The 27,274-nt window shown below is 43.2% G+C and overlaps 2 protein-coding genes across 2 annotated transcripts in view; both read right to left on the bottom strand.

Annotated features, from left to right (window-relative positions):
• Positions 1-1,691, bottom strand: part of med13a (mediator complex subunit 13a) — a 153,158-nt gene extending 151,467 nt beyond the window's left edge. The window contains exon 1 of the mRNA XM_068008495.1: positions 1,601-1,691. The gene's annotated coding sequence lies outside the window, so the exon portion shown is untranslated. The remainder of the gene's footprint in view (positions 1-1,600) is intronic.
• A 1,331-nt stretch (positions 1,692-3,022) lies between these two features.
• The window catches only part of LOC137299233 (uncharacterized), an 81,789-nt gene continuing 57,537 nt past the window's right edge, over positions 3,023-27,274 (bottom strand). Inside the window, exons 23-29 of the mRNA XM_067967895.1 lie at positions 26,919-27,080; positions 24,128-24,291; positions 22,997-23,178; positions 17,999-18,056; positions 15,904-16,056; positions 7,824-8,024; positions 3,023-4,994 (exon numbers count right to left, since the gene is read on the bottom strand). Of these exons, the coding sequence (XP_067823996.1) occupies positions 4,956-4,994; positions 7,824-8,024; positions 15,904-16,056; positions 17,999-18,056; positions 22,997-23,178; positions 24,128-24,291; positions 26,919-27,080 (959 nt within the window). The 3' untranslated portion in view covers positions 3,023-4,955. The remainder of the gene's footprint in view (positions 4,995-7,823; positions 8,025-15,903; positions 16,057-17,998; positions 18,057-22,996; positions 23,179-24,127; positions 24,292-26,918; positions 27,081-27,274) is intronic.

The following is a 27,274-nucleotide window of genomic DNA, read 5'->3' as shown; positions in this document are numbered from 1 at the left end:
TGAACGTTGTTGGAAATGGTGTTGTAAAATTGTTTACTGTCAACCCCAGTCCATCACCGGCATCTCCACATTATGTTATTGTGACATTAATGCAGCATTTATTGTCTAGGTTCTGTATAAGAGCAGTCTCTTTAATTCAGCCACAATGCGTAAGTAATTTAAAAACCACCTGTAGTCAGAATCATATTCCCAATGATAACCGGCTACAAATATTATGGAGTTTTGTTTGGTTATTTCTGGGTAGATTTTCTTGAAGCCCTGTATCAAATATAAACACGCTGTGTGACTGTCAGCTCCTATTAAATTGTGCTGACAGTTATTTAAACCCAACAAGCCCTTGTAACTGTTTAAGGGGTATTTAAGTAAATTGAGCTGTTTAATTCATTGTGTTGGTTTGATATCTTCAGAGAAAAAGTTCAGACCAATTACATCCCACAGTTGGAAAGTATAATAGAAGAATATCTGTACATATAAAGGTTGATTTAAAAAAAAATCATTCTCGGGATGTGGGCGTCGCTGGCAATGCCAACATTTCTTGCCCATCCCTAACTGCCCTTGAAAAGGTGGTGGTGGGCCTTTTTCTTGAACCGCTGCAGTCCATGTGGTGAAGGTATTACCACAACGTTGTTACGTAGGGAGTTCCAGGATTTTGACCCATTAACAATGAAGGAATGGCGATATATGTCCAAGTCTGGATGGTGTGTGGAGGGGAACCTGGAGGTGGTGTTCCCATGCACCTGCTGCCCTTCTCCTTCTAGGTGGTGGAGGTCGCGGGTTTGGGCAACTCGCCAAGGTGCTATCGAAGAAGCCTTGGCGAGTTGCTGCAGTGCATCCTGTGGATGGTACACACTGCAGCCACGGTGCACTGGTGGTGAAGGGAGTGAATGTTTAGGGTGATGGATGGGCTGCCAATCAAGCGGATTGCTTTGTCCTTGATGGTGTTGAGCTCCTTGAGTGTTGTTGCAGCTGCACTCATCCAGGCAAGTGGAGAGTATTCCATCACATTCCTGACTTGTGCCTTGTAGATGGTGGATAGGCTTTGGGAAGTCGGGAGATGAGTCACTCGCCGCAGAATACCCAGCCTCAGACCTGTTCTTATATTAATTACAGTATGATAGATTATCATAGGTTGCATTCATCTATTGATTTCTTGCAAAGAGTTGGTTAGTATAATATCTATTGGAACTATATGTTGTTGTATATATGTGTGTATGATATTACTGTAATATAGCCACTTGTTCACCTACTGTCCAATAAGATTACTTGTTAGTTAAGGTCTAAAATAAGTTCTGGTGTTGCGATGCTCTACCACTTTTTGTGGATGGATGAAAGTTCCTGTGGAAGCATGGGATAGATTAACTGCTAAAGTAATTCATGGAAAGATTTTCTATTCATTATCCTAGGCTTGCTATCAAAAACTTACGTAGATATCAGGGTCAATGAAGATACTCTTGAGATAGTAGGGAGTTAAGACTCATCTATGAATGCAACCTAAAATATAGAAGCCAAAGTACCCAGAGTAAGAGGGACAGAAAACACCCAAAAATGTAACACTCGTGCCCTCCAGTTTCTGTGTTCATAGTCAAGCTAAACAACCTACTTGAACCATCTTTTAGCGTGTCTCCTCTCAGCCCTCTTTTTTCTAATGAAAACAAGTTCAGTCTATGAGTTTGCTGTCTTCATAACTTAGTCCCACAGTCATCGCTGTCATTGCTCTCTTACATCTCCTCAAGACATCAATTTCCTTTTAAAGGTATGGTGCCAAAAACTGAACCCAGTATATTCCATATCTGGCCTCAGCAATGATTTATATAAGGTTAGAATAACTTGTTTTGACATATAGTCAAATGCCCTTGAGCTGCATCCTAGTACATGATTAGCCTTGTTAAGAATTTCATATTAACTGGACGCTTGCAATAAATATCAAATTCCTCTATGGTCTTGCACCATCCTATCTGGGAAAGCTTTACCAGCTCTACGTTCGTTCACCTTGTGTTCCTCGGACTTCGGATTATTACAGTTCCTGCCCCCTCTGCTCTACCATTGGAGGCTGATTTGTCTGGGATTACAACCTCTGCTCTCAAATTTTCTCTCAAAACCACTTTGCTTTTCTACCTCTCTCTCTGCATCAAAAGACTTCAACCACACCTTCAGTATCCCCCCACCTCCAAAACTCTTCTCTTGCTGACTGATGTCCAGCTTTTTGAAACATTTGTCTGTGTGAGGATCACCATACGAATGTACACTTTATGTTGTGAATAGCCAAACTTTTTGCTTCTTTCTTTTCAAGGACCAGGTCGATGAGGTACAGACATCAACAAAACTTAAAAGACGTTCCAAAAATGATCCCCAGAGGGGACCCTATGCCCAGTTCTAAGCAATCCAAAAGAGGAAAACAGCAGGGCAAGAAAAAATGTAATTTTTTTCATTCTCTTGTCCTAGCTCCTCAGCAGTCACTTCTACATCCTTTTCTGAGATGACTACCAGTAACAGAGATTCTGACCCTTTTGAAGGCATTAGACTCGTGCTGTCAGACTTAGCAGTACGAAAATCATTCTGTTCAGAGGATTTTTCTTATCAGGCAGCTTTCCCTTTGAAAGTAGTCATTTCAGTACACTACAAAGTCAGAGAACAGATGACATTAGGGCTAGAGAGTTAAAGGCTTGACTCCCAGCACTTTTGTAGTTCTCAAAACGGCAGGACATTATTGACCCATTTGAAACCTCAGCCTTTTGAACATTGAAAGGACAAGTTCAGACTGCAGGGGAAAGAAAATCAGATGGAAAGTTGCCATTGAGTCATGACCATGCATCTCCTGGCAACTAGCCAAAGGGGACTTCGGAGGAGGTTTGGGAGCAGGCTGCCCACCTGTCCCCTCAGTAGCAGATTTAAGCAGGACCAAGGGGAAAGAACTGAGGATGCTTGTCCCTCACTGAAGAGTAAATAGTCAGCAAAATAATTAAATAAATAAAACACCACCATAAAATTGCATCATTATACAAAACAGGAAGACCAGCATCAGTAAAACCTAATATGAATTTTATTCACCAACTTGAGCATTTTGTCATTCACTGTTGCTTAATTGGATCAACAGTAACCAGCCTTAGTGTGCTGGGTCTTGTCCATACGTAAAAAGAAAAGTTGTAATGAGAATAAAATAAAAATCAGCTGTAAGCTGAGCATAAACTTTAGAGCAGCAGCAAACTTGTTCCAGGAATGAGTTTAATGAGGTTATTCTAGGACAGTACAATGCACTGATTGAACCACCTGTGGAATACTGTGTATAATTCTGGTCACTACGCAAAAAGGATGTGTAAGCATTGGAGAAAGTGCAAAGAACGACAAAAATGAAGATTTTGAGTGTAAGGCAGGTGACATATGAGGAAAGGTTGAAAAAGCTCAATCTCAACAGCTAGAGATTTAAGGTGGAATCTCACTGCAGTAAATAAAATATTAAATGGCTTAGATAAAGTAAACAATTTTACAACACCAAGTTATAGTCCAGCAATTTTATTTTAAATTCACAAGCTTTCGGAGGCTTCCGAATAATATTCATGATTTACTTAGATAAAGTAAATCATGAATATTATTTTAAGATGAGGCAGCACAGTAGAACCAGAGGTCATAAATATAAACTAGTGAAAAGTAAATTTGGCACAGATACCAAAAAGACCTTCTTCTTGCAAAGGGTGATAAATGTCTGGAATAATCTATCAAGCAGGATATTAGAGACAGGGTCATTCAGAACACAGGTGATGCCAGGCTGAGAGGTAGAATGCCAGGGAGACAGGTTTTAGTGGGCTGAAAGTACTTTTCTCGGTCCTTGACTTGTTTTTGTGTGTTAATACGCCTCCGGTGAGGTTAATCATTGGGGCCCTTTACCCAGCCTGCCCTTTCTCACTCCACCACTCGAAAAAACAAACAAGTCCGTCCCACACAAATAGCACTTTGCAAATTATTACTGTGCCTCAGACTTACCACTCTGAGGAAAATGGAAATATAAACACAGGGCTGTATGAAAATTAGAATCTGTACACTTAGTATGTTTCTTTCTCTACAAGAGGCATAGCCATTTTGCAAGGTTTTGCTGCCAGCTTGGAACCTCACTAGCATCAAGCAAAGGTTGAAGATAGGGCTATCTCCTTATAGCGCCAATTCTCTGGCCCACATTAGTCTCCAGCGAGCTGCATCCAAGCCTCACCAAATTACCACTATTAGGGGAGATTCTCCTGGGTCTGCGCCCAATTGCACCGGATTGCTTGGGCACAGTGAATATTGGAAAATCGGGCTTGTTGGAGTGCACATCTGTAAAGGAATCTGCCTAATTTTCCTTCCATTAATTTAAACAGAACATTGGACAGTTTCTGGGCAGGCAAGTGCCCTGACCTTCCCAATTTACGATATTTTCTGCATCCAGGCAATCCATGGTGCAGATCCAGGAAAATCGCCCCTATATTCTTTTGTCATTAAATGCAATAAAACCTAATTTGAGGTTGGGATCAGATCAGCCATGATCTTGTTAAATGGCGGAGCAGGCTCGAAGGACCGATTGGCCTACTCCTGCTCCTATTTCTTATGTTCTTATGTTCTTAACTTTGAAACATAAAAACAACTTCTTGCAATATCCTATCTTCTGGTTACAGTTTGATCTTGAGTTCTTCAGGAACTCTATAAATCAGTGGCAGTTCACTCTATGGAGGCAACAAGTCCTCTCTTATTTGGTTTGTCATATTCTCACTAAAACTTCTCCTGAATCATGAAAAAAAAAGTTAAAAAGAGGCAAAAAAGATCATGGACTGTCAGGAGAAATACTGTGCATGCAGGATTTCCTATTTGCAGTTTAAAAAAAAGTTTCCAAGAAGGCTACAGATCCCTCGCAGCCATGAAATTTGCACCTCTGAATGTACTGTCCCTTTCTTCACACGTACAGGCAGCTCACGCCATCCGGCTATCATTCAGAGAGGTCCATATCCTGCATTCATTAGTGCTGTCTCCTGTTTTAGAAAACAAAAAAGAAAATCATAACTTTTGAATCCTACTGTGCTTGTGTGAACTTTATAACTCACTATCGCATCCAAAAGAAAGAAGACTTGCATTTATATCGTGCCTTTCACGACCTCAGGACATCCCAAAGCGCTTTACAGCCAATGAAGTATTTTTGAAGTGTAGTCACTGTTGTAATGTAGGAAACCTGGCAGCCAATTTGCGCAGAGCAAGATCCCACAAACAGCAATGAGGTAATGACCAGATAATCTGTTTTTTAGCGATGTTAGTTGAGGGATAAATTTTGGCCAGGACACTGGGGAGAACTCTCCTGCTATTCTTCAAAATAGTGACGTGGGATCTTTCATGTCCACCTGAGATGGCAGACAGGGCCTCGATTTAACGTCTCATCCAAAAGACGGCACCTCCGACAGTGCAACACTCCCTCAGTACTGCACTGAAGTGTCAGCCTAGATTTTGTGCTCACGACCTTCTGACTCAGAGGCGAAAGTGCTACCACTGAGCCACAGCTAAATATCAGAGGAGGCAACAAAAGATAGAGCCTTGACTTTGGGCATGGAAAAATCCATGAATTCCTCACATTTTGAGCCTGAGGTAAAGATTGGGAGGTGCAGAGTTTGGAGTTACTTCCACTCTCCAGGATGATTTTGGAATATTAAGGAGTTTTGGCCAGGGAGATGGAGCAGCAGTACAATTCGAGGTGGTACAGCCAGATCTTGTAGTGGACAGCCAGGCTGGTCACTCACTAAATGCTCAAGCGTATAGCCTGCAGATTTGAGGCCGCAGAAGTGGCTGTTATGTCAAGGGGTGCAGTGAGGGTGGGATATTATCCAGGATCTAAGGGGGACAAGAGCATTAAAGGTGATTGAACAAGTTATAGAAGATATTGACTGAGGCACAGGTATCACAGTAGATGGCAGGCCAGAGAAGAAGGAGTTTGGAATTAGTGAACGAATTTAAGAATAAGTTGGGGGGTAGTTTTTAATCGAAGGGTAGTGATCGAGAGAGGAAAATTTTACTAATTTTTTTCCTCGTTTGCCCAGTGAAACTGAGGCCAACTTTAGTATCCCTAATAAATACAGCTCACAAAATACAATTTCCAATTTTGTCAGAAGTGACTCACTGAAAGAGAAAGGATGTTGAACATAAACTGTTGGTCCCTAACTGGGCTCTGATCAGGCCAAAGTTCTCTTAAGATACTGGATGAAATTCAGACAGGAATGGGTCAAGATGTGGATAGTCCATTTATGCACATTTCATCAGGATTGTTATGATGTAATTTCCTCTACCAGCACACGTCCTGGCAGACTACTTGTCTCAGTTCATTGGCCCAAAGCGAACACAGGTTGAGACTTCTCGGATTGCTTTTTTGGCTGTCTGTGCAGTGGTGAACTGGCCCTAAACTACACATAAGAACCACGCTGAAAACAATCCAAATATCATTCTTCTATACATTATGGGTTGGAAAAGTAACTTCTGAACAGAGATAATCTTTGTAAAACACGGAATGGATACTCACAGTGGATACGTGTCCAGTTTTTAAAAAATCTCTTGACTTACAGGCATTGGGTAACTTATGTCATCCCTGGAGACCCGTAACAGATTACACATTGATTATAGGAGCATAAATTATCCAGCCACAGGATCATTAATAGCCTGGTGGAGTCAAATGTCATCGAGTTCAGAGACTTGGCATCTTTAACTTCAAGGATACAACACATTTTCAGGGGTCCAATTAACTTAAAACATTAAGTCATTTGCTCACAGTTTACCAAACTTCAAATTTCGAAGAGTTTTTTGAGTAAGGTAGAGGATGGAATGTAACTTAAAGAGCCTTATTTAGCCGCCAGTAAAAAATATTGTGTGGTGTGTTTGTGTGTATGAACAGAAGGTATAAGCCAAGCACGTATCGATTAACATGTCTGGTTTGGATCTTGTTACATTTCTTACTTTGATGCAAAGTTCAAATCAGAATATGAACCATCACAGTAAAATATGTTGAATGCTCTCATTCACTTTAAATTGTGAGCTCAAAGCATCTTAATAATAGAAAACAGCTTTGAAAGTTGTCTTGGCAAAGCATTTCTCAGTGCTGAGAGACACTCCACTGAAGCAGGATGATTGGGGGTGGGGAAGAAAAGCACTGGGCCAGGTGTTGAAATGTCACATCTGAGTGCCTCAGCCTTTGCACAAGCAAAAAATGTTTGGCTCTAATATTGCTGCATTTTAAGATCCGCAGTGCGATGGGGGACTGGGCTGGAGCTCTAACACACTACGCCACAAGTTCACAATCGCGTGGGAAGTTGCCCAGTCGCTCCTCCACAGGAAGGAAAAATCAAAGAGCTGACACCCAGGGCTGCTAGTGCACCTCCTTGAAGCCTATGATAGAATGGCACTGGTAGAAGCCCAGGAACTGGTCTCCAGGCCATCCTCTCAACTGGAGATGAGGAAGGGGCAAATTTCAGGAGGGAAAATGGGAGATATGTAATAAAATAAATTGTAAGGAAGAAAGAATTGTGTTTTTAGCCCTAAATCATTATTTCAATGATTATGATGTTTTGATATTGTTATGGAAACTCAAGGATAAGCTCATTGTACAGCTATAGTTCTTCAAATAAATCCCTTCAATATGGATTTAATTATAATTAGGAACTAATTGATGCATGAGAATATATTCACAGTAAAGGAATTTTCCCATTAACCATGCCAACATAACATTGATTGTAGCACAGAGACAGGTCAGTAACAGAGAACCCATTACTGTAATACCCACTGTTGTTCCTCGACAGACCTCATGCACAGTATATGGTTATACTAACCACAAGCGCATAGAATGTCTCTGCCATTGCTTCTTCAAAGAACTGTTCCTCGTATTTGTATTCAGGGTGATTTCTTCCTGTTTTCTGGATTCTCCGATCTAGACTCTGCAGGACAAGCTGTGTCATGTCTTTCCCCTTCTTGCTAGATTGCACTTTCAGAAATTTATTCATTTTATCTATTGTGAGAAGGTCATCAATAACCTGATGTGGATGAAACGAAAACAGAGCAATCAAACAGCAGATATACAGTGACCTGGCATTTTCAGTTTCAAACATTAACATTAACCTATGACCATCCAAAGACTTAATTCCCTCCAGACTTGATTTCTTCAACACTCGTCTTGCTTCGAAGCTGTACCTTTCATAAGCTCCAACTCGTTCGGCCCTCTGCAGTTCATATCCTATTCCACACTCCTATCTTCCCTGTCTTTACTCACCTCCATTGGCACCTCAGTCCCCAACATGCTGACTTCAAAATTCTTGTCCTCTCTTCTCTGTACCTACACAACCCTCTCCAACGCTATGTCCCAAATGCACTCTCTGCTCTTCTGAGTTGATTCTCCTTTCTTGCAACCTGCCAGCAGTGGCAGAGTTTTCAGCAAACAAGCCCCTTCACTTCCTACCTTTTAAAAGCATCCTCAAAATCTACCTCTTTGGCCATGCTTTTAGCAGTCTCCCCCAATTTCTCTCGCTCTTTGGGTCCCTCACTATAAAGCATTTTGTGAGAAGTGCTTTAAAAGTGCAAATTGTTGTTTTGTTCACTGCAAACATGGTCACTAATGACTAGTTGGTGGGAGAATTTTTTTTTGGGGGGGAGGGATAACTTTTCCTGGTATTAATTAATTAAAAAAGTCATGGAACATTTGGTGGGTTTTTAAAATTAAAAATCAGAAGTCCTGAGCACAACACAGTCCAAAATTGATCTTATTAAATAGTCCATCAGAACAGCAATTAAAATGTTTGCTTTATAATCCTGGGCAGGTTTGACTGCCAGAGCAATCTGACAGCTCAAATCAATCTGCCATTCTTGCGAGGAGTTTTGATGAAGTAGTGTACACAGTTGGAAGGATATAATTGCTGCAACAATTCTTAAAACAGTAAAATCAAAAGTTATAAATTCTGTTTTATATATTTTTTGAAAGTAAGAAAGAAAGAATTTGCATTTATATAACACTTCATCACATCTCTCAAGTTGTCCCAAAGCAGTTCACATTCAATTAATTACTTTGAAGCACAGTGATTATTGTCATGTAGACAAACTTTGTAGCCATTTTACAAGATCCCACAAACAGCAATGAGATTATGACCAGTTAATTTATTTTTGATGGTGTTGGTTGAGGGAAGAATGTTGGCCAGGACAACATTTTGGACATATTTTCCATCCTTGCCAAGGCAAGGGATGTCATTGTTGGAGATTGCAATTTTTTTCCGTTTTTGCCACAAGTATCAGCATCAATCACTCCCAGATCAGGTACAGTATGGCAATATGTAGTGTAAGGTTCCATCTACCTTGCCCCAACAATGTCTTTGATCCAACTTCAGTAAAGTGTCCCCTACTATACCAGTGTGATTTTTTTCCATTTCCCACACCAGACATCCGAGGTGAGACTGCCAGTTTAGTATCAATGTGTGTCAAAATATTGGGCAATTTGTGCTGTGACCTCATATTAATTAGAAACTGGGTTGAGACTTCCCAAACTTATCTATTTCTTGTAAGAACCTTGTGGCCAACACAGAGAAGAAGCTTTCATCTCATCAGTTTGAATTTGATTTAAATTTAGGTCTTAAAGGTCAAAGGAGAGTGTTTACATCAATGTTGCTATCCAATTCCCTGGTTCTAAAGCCTGCTTTTATACTGTTCTTCAGCTGCTGGCTCCAACATATTCCAGGTCTCCTATAGCTGGCCACCAATCAACATAAAACTGCCACATCTTTCTGGCTGACATTCCTTCCTCAGCCAACACTACCAAAACAGGTTATTCACCTCATTTGCTGTTAGTGGGACTTCACTTTGTGCAAATTGGCTGTTATGTTTGCCTACATAACAAAAGTGACTCCACTACAAAAGTAATTCACTAGGTTTGGGACACACCGGGGATGTGAAAGGTGCTATATAAATGCAAATTCTTTCTTTCTTTTAGACTGGTGGGCTAGTAAAACATTGTACTGTGGCAGCAGGAGTGCGTTTCAGTGCTAACATGTTGATGCCTCCTGGGGGTGAGATTTCTTCTCGGGGGTCCCAATGGGTGCCCCGTTGGTGCAGCACACTGGAGGTGCGGTGTGGAGGCACCAGGACCTCTGCTCCCAGAATTCCCTGGTCAGACCTATTGCGTGACCTGAGTGCCCGCCTGGCAGAGACCCATCCCCTGCTGGAGAGCAGCAACCAGATGGTGCTGAGGCCTGAAGGTCGGGGGAAATTATTTACTTACCTCTTGCTTCTTTTGATCTTTGGGCTGCTCCCAGGGCCTCCCGCAGATTCTCTGGCCTGCAGGGAGTCACGGTGTAGGCCCCGCCACCTACCTTTTTGGGCTGCCTCTCCATTTGGCATCCCATGGGTCCACTGAGTGGAAAGTGAGGCGTGAGTGCTAGGGCTGCCCCTTCCCGACTTATTATCATTCTTACTCTGAGCCTGCACCTGCTGGAAGCGCTGTTCCAATTGTGCCGCGTTTAGGAAGCCCTGGAAGTCCCAAGTGGTGGCAGAGAACTGACGCAGTGGGACTGCATCCCCATTTCCTCTTTGCTGTGCCTGGGAATCGAGTGTTCCCCAGGTGCAGCGAGAAGGAAAACCTATCCCATGATGTCAACACACACAAACATCTTCATTATCTCTGTTGTGACATTATGACTGTGTGGGTATGTGTGGTGGTCAAAATGCCAGGGCCAGCCTGAGCATGCATAGAATGTTGGGGCCCCTCTCAGTGCAGCAAGTTTATAGGAAGACTTGCTATACATTATCATAGAATCATAGAATGGTTACAGCACGGAAGGAGGCCATTCGGCCTGTCAAGTTCAAGCCAGCTCGCTGCAAGAGCAATCCCACTCCCCTGCCCTTTCCCAGTAGCACTGCAAATTTTTTCCCTTCAAGTATTCATCCAATTCCCTTTTGACAGCAAGGATTGACTGCGCCTTCACCACCCCCTCAGGCTGTGTAAAAAAGTTTTTCCTCATGTCGCCTTTGGTTCTTTTGCCAATCACCTTAAATCTATGTCCTCTGGTTCTTGACCCTTCTGCAATGGGAACAGTTTCTCTATCTAGACCCTTCATGATTTTGAATACCTCTATCAAATCTCCTCTCAACCTTCTTTACTCTAAGGAGAACAACCGCAGCTTCTCCAGTCTATCCACGTAACTAAAGTCCCTCATCCCTGGAACCGTTCCAGTAAGTGTCTTCTGGACCCTCTGTAAGGCCTTCACATCCTTCCAAAAGTGCAGTGCCCAGAACTGGACACAAGATTCCAGTTGTGGCCGAACCAGTGATTTATAAAGGTTCATCATAACTTCCTTGCTTTTGTACTCTATGCCTCTATTTATAAAGCCCAGGATCCTGTATGCTTTTTTAACCACTTTTTCAACCTGCCCTGCCACCTTCAAAGATTTGTGCAGATATACCCCCAGATCTCTCTGTTCCTGCACCCCTGTTAGGATTGTACCCTTTAGTTTATATTGCATCTTCTCATTCTTCCTACCAAAATGTATCACTTCAAACTTTTCTGCGATAAATTTCATCTGCCACATGTCCGCCCATTCCACCAGCCTGTCTATGTCCTCTTGAAGTCTATCACTATCCTCCCCACTAGACTTCCAAGTTTTGTGTCATCTGCATATTTTGAAATTGTGCCCTGTACACCAAGTCCAAGTTATTAATATATATCAAAAAAAAGCAGTGGTCCTAGTACCAACCCGTGGAGAACATCATTGTATACCTCCCTCCAGTCCGAAAAACAACTGTTCAACACTACTCTCTGTTTCCTGTCACTTAGCCAATTTCGTATCCATGCTTCCACTGCTCCTTTTATTCCATGGGCTCCAACTTTGATGACAAGCCTATTATGTAGCACTTTATCAAATGCCTTTTGGAAGTCCATATACACCATGTTAACCGCATTACCCTCATCAAACCTCTCTGTTACCTCATCAAAAAACTCAATCAAGTTAGTTAAACATGATTTGCCTTTAACAAATCCGTGCTGGCTTTCCTTAATTAATCCACTCTTGTCTAAGTGACTATTAACTTTGTCCCAGATTATCATTTCTAAAAATTTCCCCACCACCGAGGTTAAACTGACTGACTTGTAGTTGTTGGGTTTATCCTTACACCATTTTTTGAACAAGGGTGTAACATTTGCAATTCTCCAGTCCTCTGGCACCACCTCCGTATCCAAGGATGTTTGGAAGATTATCGCCAGCACCTCTGCAATTTTCACCCTTACTTCCCTCAGCAACCTAGGATGCATCCCATCTGGACCGTGTAACTTATCTACATTTAAGTACAACTAGCCTTTCCAATACCTCCTCTTGATCAATTTTTCGCCCATCCAGTATCTCAACTACCTCTTCTTTCACTGTGACTTTGGCAGCATCTTCTTCCTTGGTATACCCTCTGCCTCTATGCGTAGATCTCCTTTTTGGTCCCTAATCGGTTCCACCCCGCCTCTTACGACCTGTTTACTGTTTATATGCCTATTGAAGACTTTTGGATTCCATTTATGTTAGCCGCCAGTCTATTCTCATACACTCTCTTTGCCCCTCATATTTCCTTTTTCACTTCTCCTTTGAACTTTTTATATTCAGCCTCATTCTCACTTGTAATATCAACCTGACATCTGTCATACGCCCCTTTTTTCTGCTTCATCTTACTCTCTATCTCTTCCGTTTTCCAGGGAGCTCTGGCTTTAGTTGCCCTACCTTTCCCCCTCGTGGGAATGTACCTAGACTGTACCTGAACCATCACTTCTTTAGAGGCTGCCCATTGTTCAATTACAGTTTTGCCTGCCAATCTTTGATTCCAATTTACCCGGGTCAGATCCGTTCTCATCCCGCTGAAATTGGCCCTTCTCCAATTGAGTATTTTTACTGTAGGTTGCTCCTTGTCCTTTTTCATAGCTAATCTAAACCTTATGATATTATGATCGCTGTTCCCTAAATGTTCTCCCACTGACACTTGCTCCACTTGGCCCACCTCATTCCCCAGAACCAGATCCAGCAATGCCTCTTTCTTCATTGGGCCGGAAACATTCTGGTCAAGAAAGTTCTCCTGAACACACTTCAAAAATTCCTCCCTTCTATGCTCATTACATTATTACTATCCCAGTCTACACTAGGATAGTTGAAGTCCCACATTATCACTACTCTATGGCTCGTGCACCTCCCTGTAATTTCACTGCAAATTTGCTCCTCTATATCCTTCCCACTAGTTGGTGGCCCATAGAATACGCCCAGTAGTGTAACGGCACTTCTATTGTTTCTTAACTCTAACCAAATAGATTGACCCTTCCAGGACATCCTCTCTCTCCAGCACTGCAATATTCTCCTTATTCAATACTTCCACCCCCCCTCCTTTCTTTCCTTCCCTTTCTTTCCTGAACTCCTTGGGTGCTAAATTGGGCCGTGTAGCGCCCATTATTTTGGCGATATATGGTCTCTCTGACATCCAAGATGGCGTCTTGGATGCGCACACACGTTACCAGCGTGACATCCGCGGACGCCATCTTGGTATAGGAGTTAGCGCAGGCGCAGATAACGAACGCTGGAATCATATAAAGTAGGGAGAAAATGGCTTCAATCAGTGTGCAACGCTGATTTAAAGTGATAAGACACCATTTTGGGACTTAACGCTCAACCCAACGCACAGTCTTAACTCCGACCATCTGAACGTGTCTTAGAACGTCCGGAGGACCCCCCACCAGAGCTATTTAAAGGGACCATGTAGGATTTACAGGTTAGTGGCTGGATTATTGCTTCCTACGTCTCCTAGACTTGAATACTAGGATGCGGGGACATAGCCTAACATTTAGAGCCAGGACGTGCAGGAGTGAAGTTAGGAAATGCTTCTACACACAAAGGGTGGGAGACGTTTGGGACGCTCTTCTGCAGGCGGCAGTTGGTGCTAGCTCACTTGTGAATGTTAAATCTGAGATTGATAGATTTCTGTGAACCAAGGGTATTAAGGGATACGGGGCTAAGGCATGTATATGGAGTTAGGTCACAGGTCCGCCATGATCTCATTGAATGGTGGAAGAAGCTCGAGGGGCTAAATGCCACTGCTACTTGCTGCCTCCTGATTTGCGCCACCTTCTCCTGCAAGAAAGCGGGACGTGTGTCTGGGTGATGTGCCAGTCATGGTTGAATAGCTGCCAGTATGTGTGGCGTGTGAGTTGTGGATGGGCGACTTGCATCAGTGGTAATGTGTAAGGGTGAGAGGAAGCATCTGGTTGCAAGAGTTGAGTACTGATGGAAAGAGTTTTTTGGTATGTGGGTGTTGGGGGGTGTAGTGCGTGGTGCAGTTGGTAGGAGACGCCACTTGACAGTTGACCTCACTCACCTTGACCACTCATGTCAAAGCATTGAACTTCTTCCTGCACTGCAACCATGTTCATGATGCTGTGCACTTGGCATTGACTTCGTCCCCCGCTGCCTCCCATTGCCTTTTGGATACATGTCTGGAGGGTCATTTGCCAACCCCCCACCCCACTCTGCGGATATAAAATGTCTATCCTTCTGTCCACCTCTTGAACCAAGGTCTCTGGTGCATCAGCAGGCCTGGTACCAACTCAGATTGGCAGATTGGTGAGGTCTGGTGTGCAGATTGGAGGATGTGGGATTTAGTAGTGCGCAACCTTTATTCAATGTTTTAACATAACTCATCAGTGTGTAAACATAGGGATGGGACCTGCATCTGTGTTTTACATGTGCGATGTCTGATCTCCGTTCAGACTCCGTGCAGACAGTAGACTGTTATTTTCAGCAAATAACAGGTATCAGCCTACCTTTAAGAGATTTCTAAGAAACACTCTCCCTTTAAGAGATTGAGCTCCCCTTGGTGGTGGAAAGTGCAAATTGCACTGATTCCATGTGCAAAGCCCAGAATGGAACGCTGATTGCAGGTGAGTCCTCGAGCCGGCCGAAACTCGCGTCCTGCCTGCACAGGGGCCATTGGGCGCGGGGTAATAGCACATCACGCGACCTACGCCCAAAAACGGCCCTTATCCAATTTTTTTCCCCCCCTTGTATCCAGGAATATTTAGTACCCAATCCTGCTCTTTTTTGAGTCAGGTCTCCATTATTGCCACAATATCATATTCCCATGTGGTTAATTGCGCCTGCAATTCACCAACCTTGTTTACTACGCTTTGTGCGTTTACACACATGCATTGTAAACATATCTTAAGACCTTCTTGTATTCTCTCTTAGTCTGATCCCACTTAATACTGTACTATTTCTTACTCTAGTGCTATCTGTCTCTCCCAATCCTTGTTTCTCCTTTCCAATGCTACATCCTGGTGCCAATGCCCCTGCCAAATTATTTTGAACCCTACCCCAAAGCACTAGTGAACCTCCCCGCGAGGACATTGGTTCCAGCTCTGTTGAGGTGCAACCCGTCCGGCCTGTACAGGTCCCACCTCCCCCAGAACTGATCCCAATGCCCCAGGAATCTGAAGCCCTCCCTCCTGCACCATCTCTCCAGCCACGCACTCATCCGTTCTATTCTCCTATTTCTATACTCACTCGCGCGTGACAACAGGAGTAATCTGGAGATTACTACCCTTGAGGTCTTGCTTATTAATCTCTTTCCTAGCTCCCTAAAATCTGCCTGCAGGACCTCATCCCTCTTTCTACCTATGTCGTTGGTACCGATATGGACCACGATCGCCGGCTGTTCACCCTCCCCCCTCAGAATGTTCTGTAGCCGCTCAGTGACATCCTTGACCCTGGCACCAGGGAGGAAACATACCATCATGGATTCACGTCTGCAGCCACAGAAACTAAATTATAAAAATAATTGCAAGAGAGCAGCTCAGTTAGCGTGCTCTGCGAAGGCCACAGCTGCAATATAACAACACTTCCAAATTTCTAAACTCACCGGTAAGTCACAGTGTTCATCATCAAAGTAATGTCCATCCCACATTTCTATTACAATGCTGCTGTATTCTTTTGTAAGCCTCAACGTCTTTTTTTTCAGGCATTCTCCCATGACGTATTTCACAGGATGTGAGAGCACATAATCCAGAAACTCCTAAGCAGGAAAACAAAATAAACTTGTTATTTGCCACATTTTTGGCCTGAATCTACCTGCAATGATTAGCAGGATTATTTTATGCAAATTAGATACAACTACAACAAGAGGTGGCATATTAAGTGTAATGTTTTAACAAAAGTGACACGCTGGATCAGCAAAGGGAGTTCGGCCCGTTAATATATTACTATTAAATGGCCCTTGGTGCTGTCCATGGTTCAGTTGATGGTTATAAGTTTTTTTAGTAAACAAGATGACAGAGCAATTGGTAGACTTTGGAAACTCACAAAGAAACTATAGATCCACCCACTGGCCAGAGCCTGCAACTACATGGTGACAGCTGACATAGCAAAACTGAATGAGAAATATTGACATAGAAATTTACAATGGTACTTGTTGACAGATAAATGTGACCAAAAATTGTGACAATAAGAAGTAAGGTTTGCGGACAAGAAGTACGTGCTTTGTGCAATTTTTTCCAATATATAGATATTTGTTTATCTGGACAAATACTTACGTTTTATCCAATGATATTATTTATTAACATAATATTTACATTGACTTCTTATCATTTCTCACCTGAGGAAGGGGGACCTGTGTCATTCTGACAGCTTGTGAGGAAATAAATGTCACCCAATAGTCAGCTAAGTCTATCATGCATTTATTGGAACAAAGCTTCTGCCATACTACCGAAATGGTCTTATTGGCCAAACTTGCAGTATTTATATGAAACTTTTTTCATCAGTTTTTGTCAATAACAAATAAATTATACATATATAATATAGGTTAAAAATATATGACAATCTTTGATTCACTTAAGGGTTTGGATAATGTTATAAAAAGCCCTCTTTTTAAAAATTCTCCCCTTCTCTCTTGAAGATGCTGATTCTATAGGAACTGGGCACCTGCCAGTACCTTGTCCAAACGGTCAATGTTCATGTGTGATCCTTGACAGTGAGTGTCGACCACAGTGCAGCATTATACTCAAACCCGATCCTGGTCTCACCTGGTGTCTACACACGTGTATTTCCTGCACTGGATAGTGACCAGAAGCTAGAAGTTTGAGCCATTTTCCCTTCATACCCCAAAGGCGTGGAGGCCAACTGAAGCACCCCTACTGCCATCCCAGCTGAGATTGATTAATTCAACACAACCTGGTTATCAAACCTGGGATCATCCTGGTCTGCACAGCTCTCCCGAAAAAGCCATCAGGAGAACTTGAAATGATTTTTAGAACAAACAAAAGTTGATCCAGTACTTAATTAATAAATCATCAATTATATTGATTTTGCTGTCAATTTCTTATTAATATGCAGGGTAACAAGAATTACTGGTATGCATGCTGAAGCAGGTCTGAACTAACGTGTCCCAGATCTGTACCAACAATGCGGAGGCAATAAGTAGAAGGCTTCACTGAAAGCATATTGCAACCCCGCTGTACAGCCTCCCAAAGTATTCCTCCCTTTACCCTGAAGTGCAACAAACATGCTGGAGAGCAGTTCAAAATACAGCATGAAGTGGCATGTACTATATAAATACATGCAAGTCATGGCGGTTACAACACTAGTGATTTATTCTTCACAAACCACCTGCATCTGACTTAAAGGGTTTAAGTTAATTTTTAAGCCTGTTTTTCAACCACTTCAGAGCAGACATAGCCAAAGGTTGCAAAATGGCACGCATTGAGGCATTACTATTGAAATTGGTGAAAATTTAAATTAAGCTCTGCAAAGTATATTTTGCAATTGAAAAATATTGCACTAAAGAAACAAAATTGGGGGGAATAAGTGATTCATGAAAAATTCAATTCATATTGTAAATGTTTGAAGGAAAAGCTGCAGTAGGGACAGAGAGGTAGCTAAAACCACAGAGCACAAACTGTTTTGTATAACTCTTGATATCTCTCAGTCGGTAAAAGGTTTCAAGATTTCTGAATACTCACAGCATCCGGAGAGCCTTGAAAAAGTGGAGCATTATGGACGCCGGTCTTCACATACGGACTGGAAGGAGAGAGAGATAAAAGACAGGACAGTTCAGCTAATGTAACTGATTAGTCTGTAGCACTCTGCAGCACTGGAGGCAGGAGCTGCAGATGCATCGTTGCAAACCCCAACCTCGCTCCTTTCCTGTTTCCTGCAGGGCAGTGTTTATGCAGCTGGGTGAATGTTATAACGTACGAGGCTTCGTCAATCATCTTCCTCAATCTTGTTACTTTGTTTTTCGTCTTTCAGATGAGACGTTAAACTGAGGCCCCGTCTGCCCTCTCAGGTTTTTTCTTTTAGATCCACTGTAGAATCACATGGTTAATAAAACATTTTTATATTCTTAAACATGGAAGGTGGTGGTAGGCCCCTGGAAGCGGCAGTAAAGGCCCCAAGTTCCCCCAGTGGAGGAAGAGGGCCTTGTAGTGGCCTTCTCACTCTTCAGACGATCCCAAATACTTTGATCTTTGGGGAACTCTGCCCCTTTAATGTCCCTCGCCACCTCTTCTGTTGTTTCCCTGGTTGCATTGGTGGGCTCCTTTGTGACGGTGGAAATCCCACCTGGAGCCCACCATGCACATGGAATGAACCCCAACCCAGAAGAATGGGTTGTGTTGGGGCAGTTATGGGCAGGTGGGCAGAAACCCCAACACCTTAACTCTGCCGCAAAGAGGACAATCTCCCTCTCAGTCTCTTACATGTCTCTAGTGGTACATGTGTGAAAAATGTCCCTCTCTCCTCCTTCACTTCTGTTTCCCTCTCTCTCCCCTTCACATGTTACTCTTGTTCTCCTCCTTCAATTCTGTTCCCTCTCTCTCCTCCTCTTCTGCTTCTCACTTTCTCCTCCATCATTTTGCTTCTCCTCTTCTTACTTTCCACTTTTCGTTTTTCTCTTCTTTCTGATCTCTTTCTCCTTTTTGCCCCATCAACATTTTTCTTTTCACTACTTCCTACAGCATTGGAGCTGTCGCATGAGAAGCAGCAACAGGGAAGATGAGGGAAGCCGGATCAGTCTCTCAATCAGGTAAGGAACCGGACTTTAATAAAAAGAAACTCTCAGAGTAGAATTTAAAAAAAAAACCCTGGGTTTTTTTTATTCGTTCATGGGATGTGGGCATCGCTGGCAAGGCCAGCATTTATTGCCCATCCCTAATTGCCCTTGAGAAGGTGGTGGTGAGCCGCCTTCTTGAACCGCTGCAGTCCGTATGGTGAAGGTTCTCCCACAGTGCTGTTAGGAAGGGAGTTCCAGGATTTTGACCCAGCGACGATGAAGGAACGGCGATATATTTCCAAATCGGGATGGTGTGTGACTTCGAGGGGAATGTGCAGGTGGTGGTATTCCCATGTGCCTGCTGCTCTTGTCCTTCTAGGTGGTAGAGGTCGCGGGTTTGGGAGGTGCTGTTGAAGAAGCCTTGGCGAGTTGCTGCAGTGCATCCTGTGGATGGTACACACTGCAGCCACAGTGCATCGGTGGTGAAGGGAGTGAATGTTTAGGGTGGTGGATGGGGTGCCAATCAAGCGGGCTGCTTTGTCCTGGATGGTGTCGAGCTTCTTGAGTGTTGTTGGAGCTGCACTCATCCAGGCAAGTGGAGAGTATTCCATCGCACTCGTGACTTGTGCCTTGTAGATGGTGGAAAGGCTTTCGGGAGTCAGGAGGTGAGTCACTCGCCGCAGAATACCCAGCCTCTGACCTGCTCTTGTAGCCACAGTATTTATATGGCTGGTCCAGTTAAGTTTCTGGTCAATGGTGACCCCCAGGATGTTGATAGTTGGGGATTCGGCGATGGTAATGCCATTGAATGCCAAGGGGAGATGGTTAGACTCTCTCTTGTTGGAGATGGTTATTGCCTGGCACTTGTCGGGCACGAATGTTACTTGCCACTTATCAGCCCAAGCCTGGATGTTGTCCAGGTCTTGCTGCATGCGGGCTCGGATTGCTTCATTATTTGAGGGGTTGCGAATGGAACCGAACACTGCAATCATCTGCGAACATCCCCATTTCTGACCTTATGATAGAGGGAAGATTATTGATGAAGCAGCTGAAGATGGTTGGGCCTAGAACACTGCTCTGAGGAACTCCTGCAGCAATGTCCTGGGCGTGAGATGATTGGCCTCCAACAACCACTACCAGTGACTTCAATTTTACTAGGGCTCCTTGGTGCCACACTCGGTCAAATGCTGCCTTGATGTCAAGGGCAGTCACTCTCACCTCACCTCTGGAATTCAGCTCTTTTGTCCATGTTTGGACCAAGGCTGTAATGAGGTCTGGAGCCGAGTGGTCTTGGCGGATGCCAGTGTTGTAGCTGTACTGGAACAGCTTGGATAGAGGCGCGGCTAGTTCTGGAGCACAAGTCTTCAGTACTACAGCCGAGATGTTGTTGGGGCCCATAGCCTTTGCTGTATCCAGTGCACTCAGCCGTTTCTTGATATCACGTGGAGTGAATCAAATTGGCTGAAGACTGGCTTCTGTGTTGGTGGGGATATTGGGAGGAGGCCGAAATGGATCATCCACTTGGCACTTCTGGCTGAAGATTGTTGCAAACGCTTCAGCCTTGTCTTTTGCATTCACGTGCTGGACTCCGCCATCATTGAGGATGGGGATGTTTACAGAGCCTCCTCCTCCCGTTAGTTGTTTAATTGTCCACCACCATTCACGACTGGATGTGGCAGGACTGCAGAGCTTTGATCTGATCCGTTGGTTGTGGAATCACTTAGCTCTGTCTATTAGCATGTTGCTTCCGCTGTTTAGCATGTATATAGTCCTGAGTTGTAGCTTCACCAGGTTGGCACCTCATTTTTAGGTACGCCTGGTGCTGCTCCTGGCAAGCTCTTCTACATTCCTCATTGAACCGGGGTGATCCCCTGGCTTGTTGGTAATGGTAGAGTGAGGAATATGCCGGGCCATGAGGTTACGGATTGTGCTGGAATACAATTCTGCTGCTGCTGATGGCCCACAGCAACTCATGGATGCCCAGTTTTGAGCTGCTAGATCTGTTCTGAATCTATCCCATTTAGCACGGTGGTACTGCCACACAACACGTTGGATGGTGTCCACAGTGCGAAGACGGGACTTCATCTCCATGAGGACTGTGCGGTGGTCACTCCTACCAATACTGTCATGGACAGATGCATCTGCGACAGGTAGATTGATGAGGATGAGGTCAAGTAAGTTTTTCCCTCGTGTTGGTTCGCTCACCACCTGCCGCAGGCCCAGTCTAGCAGCTATGTCCTTCAGGACTCGGCCAGCTCGGTCAGTAGTGGTGCTACCGAGCCACTCTTGGTGACGGACATTGAAGTCCCCCAACCAGAGTACATTCTGTGCCCTTGCTACCCTCAGTGCTTCCTCCAAGTGGTGTTCAACATGGAGGAGGACTGATTCATCAGCTGAGGGAGTTGGTAATCAGCAGGAGGTTTCCTTGCCCATGTTTGACCTGATGCCATGAGATTTAATGGGGTCCACAGTCAATGTTGAGGACTCCCAGGGCCACTCCCTCCTGACTGTATATCACTGTACCGCCACCTCTGGTCAGTCTGTCCTGCCGGTGGGACAGGACATACCCAGGGATGGTGATGGAAGAGTCTGGGACGTTGGCTGAAAGGTATGATTCTGTGAGTATGACTATGTCAGGCTGTTGCTTGACTAGTCTGTGGGACAGCTCTCCCAATTTTGGCACAAGTCCCCAGATGTTAGTGAGGAGGACTTTGCAGGGTCGACTGGGCTTGGTTTGCCTTTGTCGAGTCCGGTGCCTAGTGGTCCGTCCGGTTTTATTCTTGTGATGACTTTTTTTAGTGAGATTTTACAACTGAGTGGCTTGCTAGGCCATTTCAGAGGGCAATTAAGAATCAACAACATTGCTGTGGGTCTAGAGTCACATATAGGCCAGAACGGGTAAGGACGGCAGGTTTCCTTCCCTAAAGGACATTAGTGAACCAGATGGGTTTTTACGACAATGCGGTAGTTTCATGGCCACCATTACTGATACCAGTATTTTAATTCCAGATTTTATTTAATTAATTGAATTTAAATTCCCCAGCTGCTGTGGCAGGATTTGAACTCATGACTCAGGATTATTAGACCAGTAACATAACCACTATGCTACTATACCCTGGGGTGCAGGACTTTAAAAGATGACCCAGGAGCGGGACTTTAAAAACAATTTCAGGGAGTGGGACTTTTTTTTAAACTGGGGGGGGGGTGGGCATGACTTTAACAAATTAACTGGACGTAACGCTTTAATAAATCTCAGGGAACAGGATTTTTAAAAACCTTCAGGAAATGGGACTTCAAAAACGAGGAGCAGCAAATTGACAAGCCAGCTCCTGCTAAATATTGGTTCGGATTATCTTGGCCGACCCACACAGTAGTTGCCAGTGGCAGTTACAGTGCTACGGTTGGTCTCGTCGCCGCAAGAGAGTGGGTAAAAAATTCAGTCAGGGTTCCTGATCCCAATTGCAGTTCAGTAACCCTGCTGGGTAGGTGCACGTGTTTGGACACCAGATAAAAACAGGATTGGACTACGCTGTGATGCTTTCCATTTTCAACCAGCCTTCCAATTCTCAGTGCCGAGGCTCATGTGTGAACAATGGCCATTTGGGTAAGGTATCGGCTGCTGGCACTTGTGGAACTGTACCTCAGCATCTTCGAGAAAGGAGGGGAGAAAACTAGAAAAAATATAAATGAGGCAAAAGCTGGAATATTTTCAAGGATTTCCTGTAATGTTTTAAATATTTTAAGAGTAAAACTATACTTGCATTTTCTAGAATGACTGCTCCACAATACTAAACTGTCTTGTTTTGAGCAGTTGCATCAACAAACATGTTAGAATCACGCTGCACCATGTGGATGTAGGAGTACGTAGCTTGCAAGCCTTAAACCACCAAGGCCAAAGCCTCTTTAAAACTTCAGTGATATCCCATGCTTGTGGGGATGAATCGTAAAAGAATCAAGATGCCGTTACCCATAAAAAAGAGGAACAGCTGACCACCCCAACTGTAACAGAGCATCAAGTTCTGGTGCCTCTCCTGTGCGTGATGTGACTTGGCCTGGTTGCTGACCACTACGATCAGGTGTGTAGATAACATTGATACCAAATATCTGGATCAGCAGCACACTGTGGATATCCCAGTATGGATGTAACACCTGAGGGATAAAGGTTAAAAGGTGCCATCAGACATGATAGACAAGCGTACATTTTGCTGAGCTCTGCTTCTGGCATGGAGTCTTGGTGGATGGGAGTGCGGATTGGGTGAATCCGATTTGTAACCCTCCTGATTTTCCGGTCATTCATTTTAATGACCAGAAAATCATGAGGGCCGCAATCGGACATGCTGACTCCCACACCTGATACTCCGATCCATAGTCCTCTTGAGGAAGACTTGATGCCAGAAGTAGAGCCTTGTGAATATTTAGCTGATATATATTACTTACAAGTCTTTAGTGGCTAAGAACTGTTCTAAACATCACAATCAATGGACAGTTTGTATCAGTTCTATATCCTTTCCTCTTTTGCACTATCAACTGCAACAGAACAAACATTTAACACTGAACTGAAAAACTGCGATTTTTTTTTGACGTGTACTTTTGGTAAGCAAACGTGACAGCCAATATGCACACAGCAATGAGATGAATGTCCTGTTAATCTATTTTTGGTCACGTTGTTGAAGGATAAATGTTGGTCAGGACACCAGAAGAACTCTCCTGCTCTTTTTCGAACGTTGCCATGGGAGTTTTTTCAATGTTTCATTTGAAAGACGGCACCTCCGACAATGCAGTACTCCAGTCCCACGGTGGAGCTTGAACCTATGATGATCTGACTTGAGAATGCTAACACTGAGTCCAGCTGACACCCATTGGTGAGCCTCACAATTTCAAAAAATCTGAAATTCAGATTAATATGTACCCTTTGAACTGTCTGAGTCTCATCAACAGATGAACTTGTCATTCGCCTACATAACAACAGTCACTGCACTCAAAAAGTAATTCACTGGTTCTGAAGCATTTTGAAACATTTTGATGATGCAATAAGGCACTAAATAAATGTTAAGTGTTTTAAAAAAATATTATTCCATCCACATTTCCTGCTCCTTACCCAAGACGGATCTATCCAGCGAGGTGATCTCTGAAGGCTGGTAAAATCATGTTGACGCGTCAAGAATTTCTCATCTCTGCCCCCGGATTCAGCTGTCTCAGGCAGTCGCAGTGCGTCGCCTCCTTTCAGGATTCTGGCAAAAGCGCTCACGTAAAGGCCATCTCCTGTACAAGAGCAAAATGAAGTTTAAAAAAAACATTAGTTAACTGAACAAAGTTAATTGTCTAACACTACAGTTGTAATTAATCAGCTAATTTACAGTCACTAATGCAAGTGCGTAATGGACCCTTTCAAGTCTTAAACTGTGGCATTAAGTAATAAAGCATCTAAATACCTATTTTTAAATTTGTCCTTGGGATGTGGGCGATACAGGCAAGGAAGCATTTATTGCCCATCCCTGGTTGTCCTAAGAGTCAACCACAATATATGGGGGAAGTCACATGTAGGTCAGACTGGGTATGGGGGGGGGGGGGGCGGGGGAGAGGGGGGCATGTTTCCTTCCCTGAACAATGTTAATGAACCAGTTGGATTTTTACAACAATCCAGCAGCTTTCAGGGTCATTTTTGTTTCAGGTGCTAGCTCACAAATTATCAGATTTATTGAATTCGATTTCACAACTTGATTTGTACTCTCAAACTCTGGCTTCCTAGTCCAATACCACAGCTTGTAGCCTGCAGTACTCACATTTGATTACTCTGTAATTACTTAAAACATTACAAAAATGACTGAAAATGTGGGGAATAACAGTATACAATACTTTTTAAAATGAATACCCCATTTGTCTCGTTTTTTTGATTCTTATGTTAGATATTTTCCTGGGTCAATGTCACCAACCACTCAATAAACAAACCTTCCATCTCCTACAATCTGGAGTGTACCTTTCTCTGCCCAATATTTAGGCAAATGATAACAAGACCCAGGCATTGCAACAGAGAACCCATAGTCTGTACACCAGCTACTTGAAATGTATCAATAAAGCAGACTGAATGTACACTCTAACAGACTGCAACTCAAGCTCTAAACCACCAGTATAACAGGTAAATGAACTGTACATTTATGACACAATAAATCACTTCACTACACGCGATACATAAAATAATAAAGTCACTACTAATTTTCTGTCCAAACAGAGACCTTAAAAGAGAAGCTCACTTTTAAGCTGTGAATCATGCTGCAGTTTCAAAACAATCCTAGCTTCTCTGCTGACTCATACAATCCTAAACACAGAAAACAGGGAACCTTTCGGCTGGCCGGAAAGCTGAAAACTGACTTTCAGGTAAACAGGCTTCCCACAGAAATACAATTCAAATCTCTTTGCAATTATAACCTCCAATTCTAGCCTCTTGCATCCCCGATTTCCTTCGCTCCACCATTGGCGGCCGTGCCTTCAGCTGCCTAGGCCCTAAGCTGTGGAATTCCCTCCCTAAACCTCTCCATCTCTCCACCTCTCCCTCCTCCTTTAAGTCACTCCTTAAAACCTACGTCTTTGACCAAGCTTTTGGTCACCTGTCCTATTGGGGCAGAAATTGCTTGCAAAATAATGGTGAGGTCAACAGTGCTCACTGTTATTAGTGGCGAAATGGAGGACCAAGTTCTGGTATTCGCACATGCGCAGCGAAACGTGGAAATGCAGAACTTGCTCCTATTGGTTCGCCGGCGACATGATAGCTTCAAATTAAAGGTATATCGCCGGCTGCAATCAGTGAAATCATTGAAAAAGCGCCAACTTGCTCATCTGCCCAGCTGGAAAGTAACTAATATCGCCACAACAGGTGCGCTTAAAAATACCAGGTCTAAACTAGTTTTAATAGTACGGTAAGTCTTAATGACTGCCAAACAACTAAAAATTAACTTTTTAAAAATGTGGAATCTCATTTCTCCTTATTTTAATAGTTTTTGGTCCTTAAATTTTTTTTAAAAAAAATTTTAAATATTAAAGAAGTTTTTTTTTTACTTTTCCCTTCTGTCTCTTTTATTTAGTTCAATTATTTCATAACCTCTCTTTTTTTACTATCTATAGCTGTTTTTACAATGATTTTAATGTTGTAATGTTCACTTCCTGGTTTTAAGCCTGTAAAAACAGTTTGGCAGCGTGTCAAAAATGCTGCAATCTGATTGGTCAAGGGGAGAGTGTGATTCCCTCGCTTCTCCCAGGGTCCTAGCTTCGCTTGAACTGACGCTGGGCTCTTCTCCGCTTCACATTGAAGGAAGTGCCCGAAGTAAAGACCGTAGCAAGTTAGTGGGTTAGTATATATCTATGGAGTGGCGAGCACTGCTAGTTCGCCACTCCAAGCAATTTCTGCCCCAATATCTCTTTATGTGCCTCAGTGTCAAATTTTGTGTAATAACGCTTCTGTGAAGTGCCTTGAGACATTTTACTATGTTAAAGGCGCTATATAAATGCAGGCTGTTGTCGTTATAGTGAAACAAAAGGCTGCATTACACTTATCAATTGTAAATGTATGGCCAATCTTTGATAATGGTATATAATGCTTGCTATGCAATGTGAAATCGGTAATTTAATCCAATTAGCATCTTAGACTTGCTATTGTGATTTCCCTAACACATCATACCTTGTGAAGCCTACCACAGACAGCCTGTCTGAATTCTGAGCTCCTGGCTTTTCGTTTGAAAAATATCCTGTGAGACTTTGGGCTTTAACCACTCACATGTTTATTTTCAGCACTAAAAAATGTAAGTTAAAAATTCAATCACAGGCAATCCATTTTTTTTTGTCAAACCCATATTACATTTGTGTTATGGGATTGAAGTACACAATAACGCACGTACCTTTCAACCCATAGACTTGGGAAATTCGAAGACGGATACCAGCTCTTTGGCGATATCGAACCATACGGACTGTACTAAGGTGTGCTGGTGGCTGCTGAGGTAAGAGGTGTTTCCTGCCATCTAGTCTTTCCTCATACCAGGCCATCCAATGTTCAGGAGGAACTGTAAAGACAGCAAAGATTTTATGAGAGAATAGACACTGCATTCCAAACATAGTTATTATATAGGCCTTACACAGAAGCCAGAAGGCATTCAGATAAAGTTTCCAAAGGATCCGTGTCATCATGGTAAATATTCTGGCAAGGCATTTTGCTACGTTAATATACAACAGATTGCAACAACACAGTCAGCCACAT

Source organism: Heptranchias perlo, chromosome 28, assembly GCF_035084215.1.
Source record: "Heptranchias perlo isolate sHepPer1 chromosome 28, sHepPer1.hap1, whole genome shotgun sequence".
NCBI classification, from domain to species: domain Eukaryota; kingdom Metazoa; phylum Chordata; class Chondrichthyes; order Hexanchiformes; family Hexanchidae; genus Heptranchias; species Heptranchias perlo.
The sequence above is the reverse complement of the archived record's forward strand: the minus strand, read 5'-3'. Positions and strand labels throughout refer to the sequence as shown.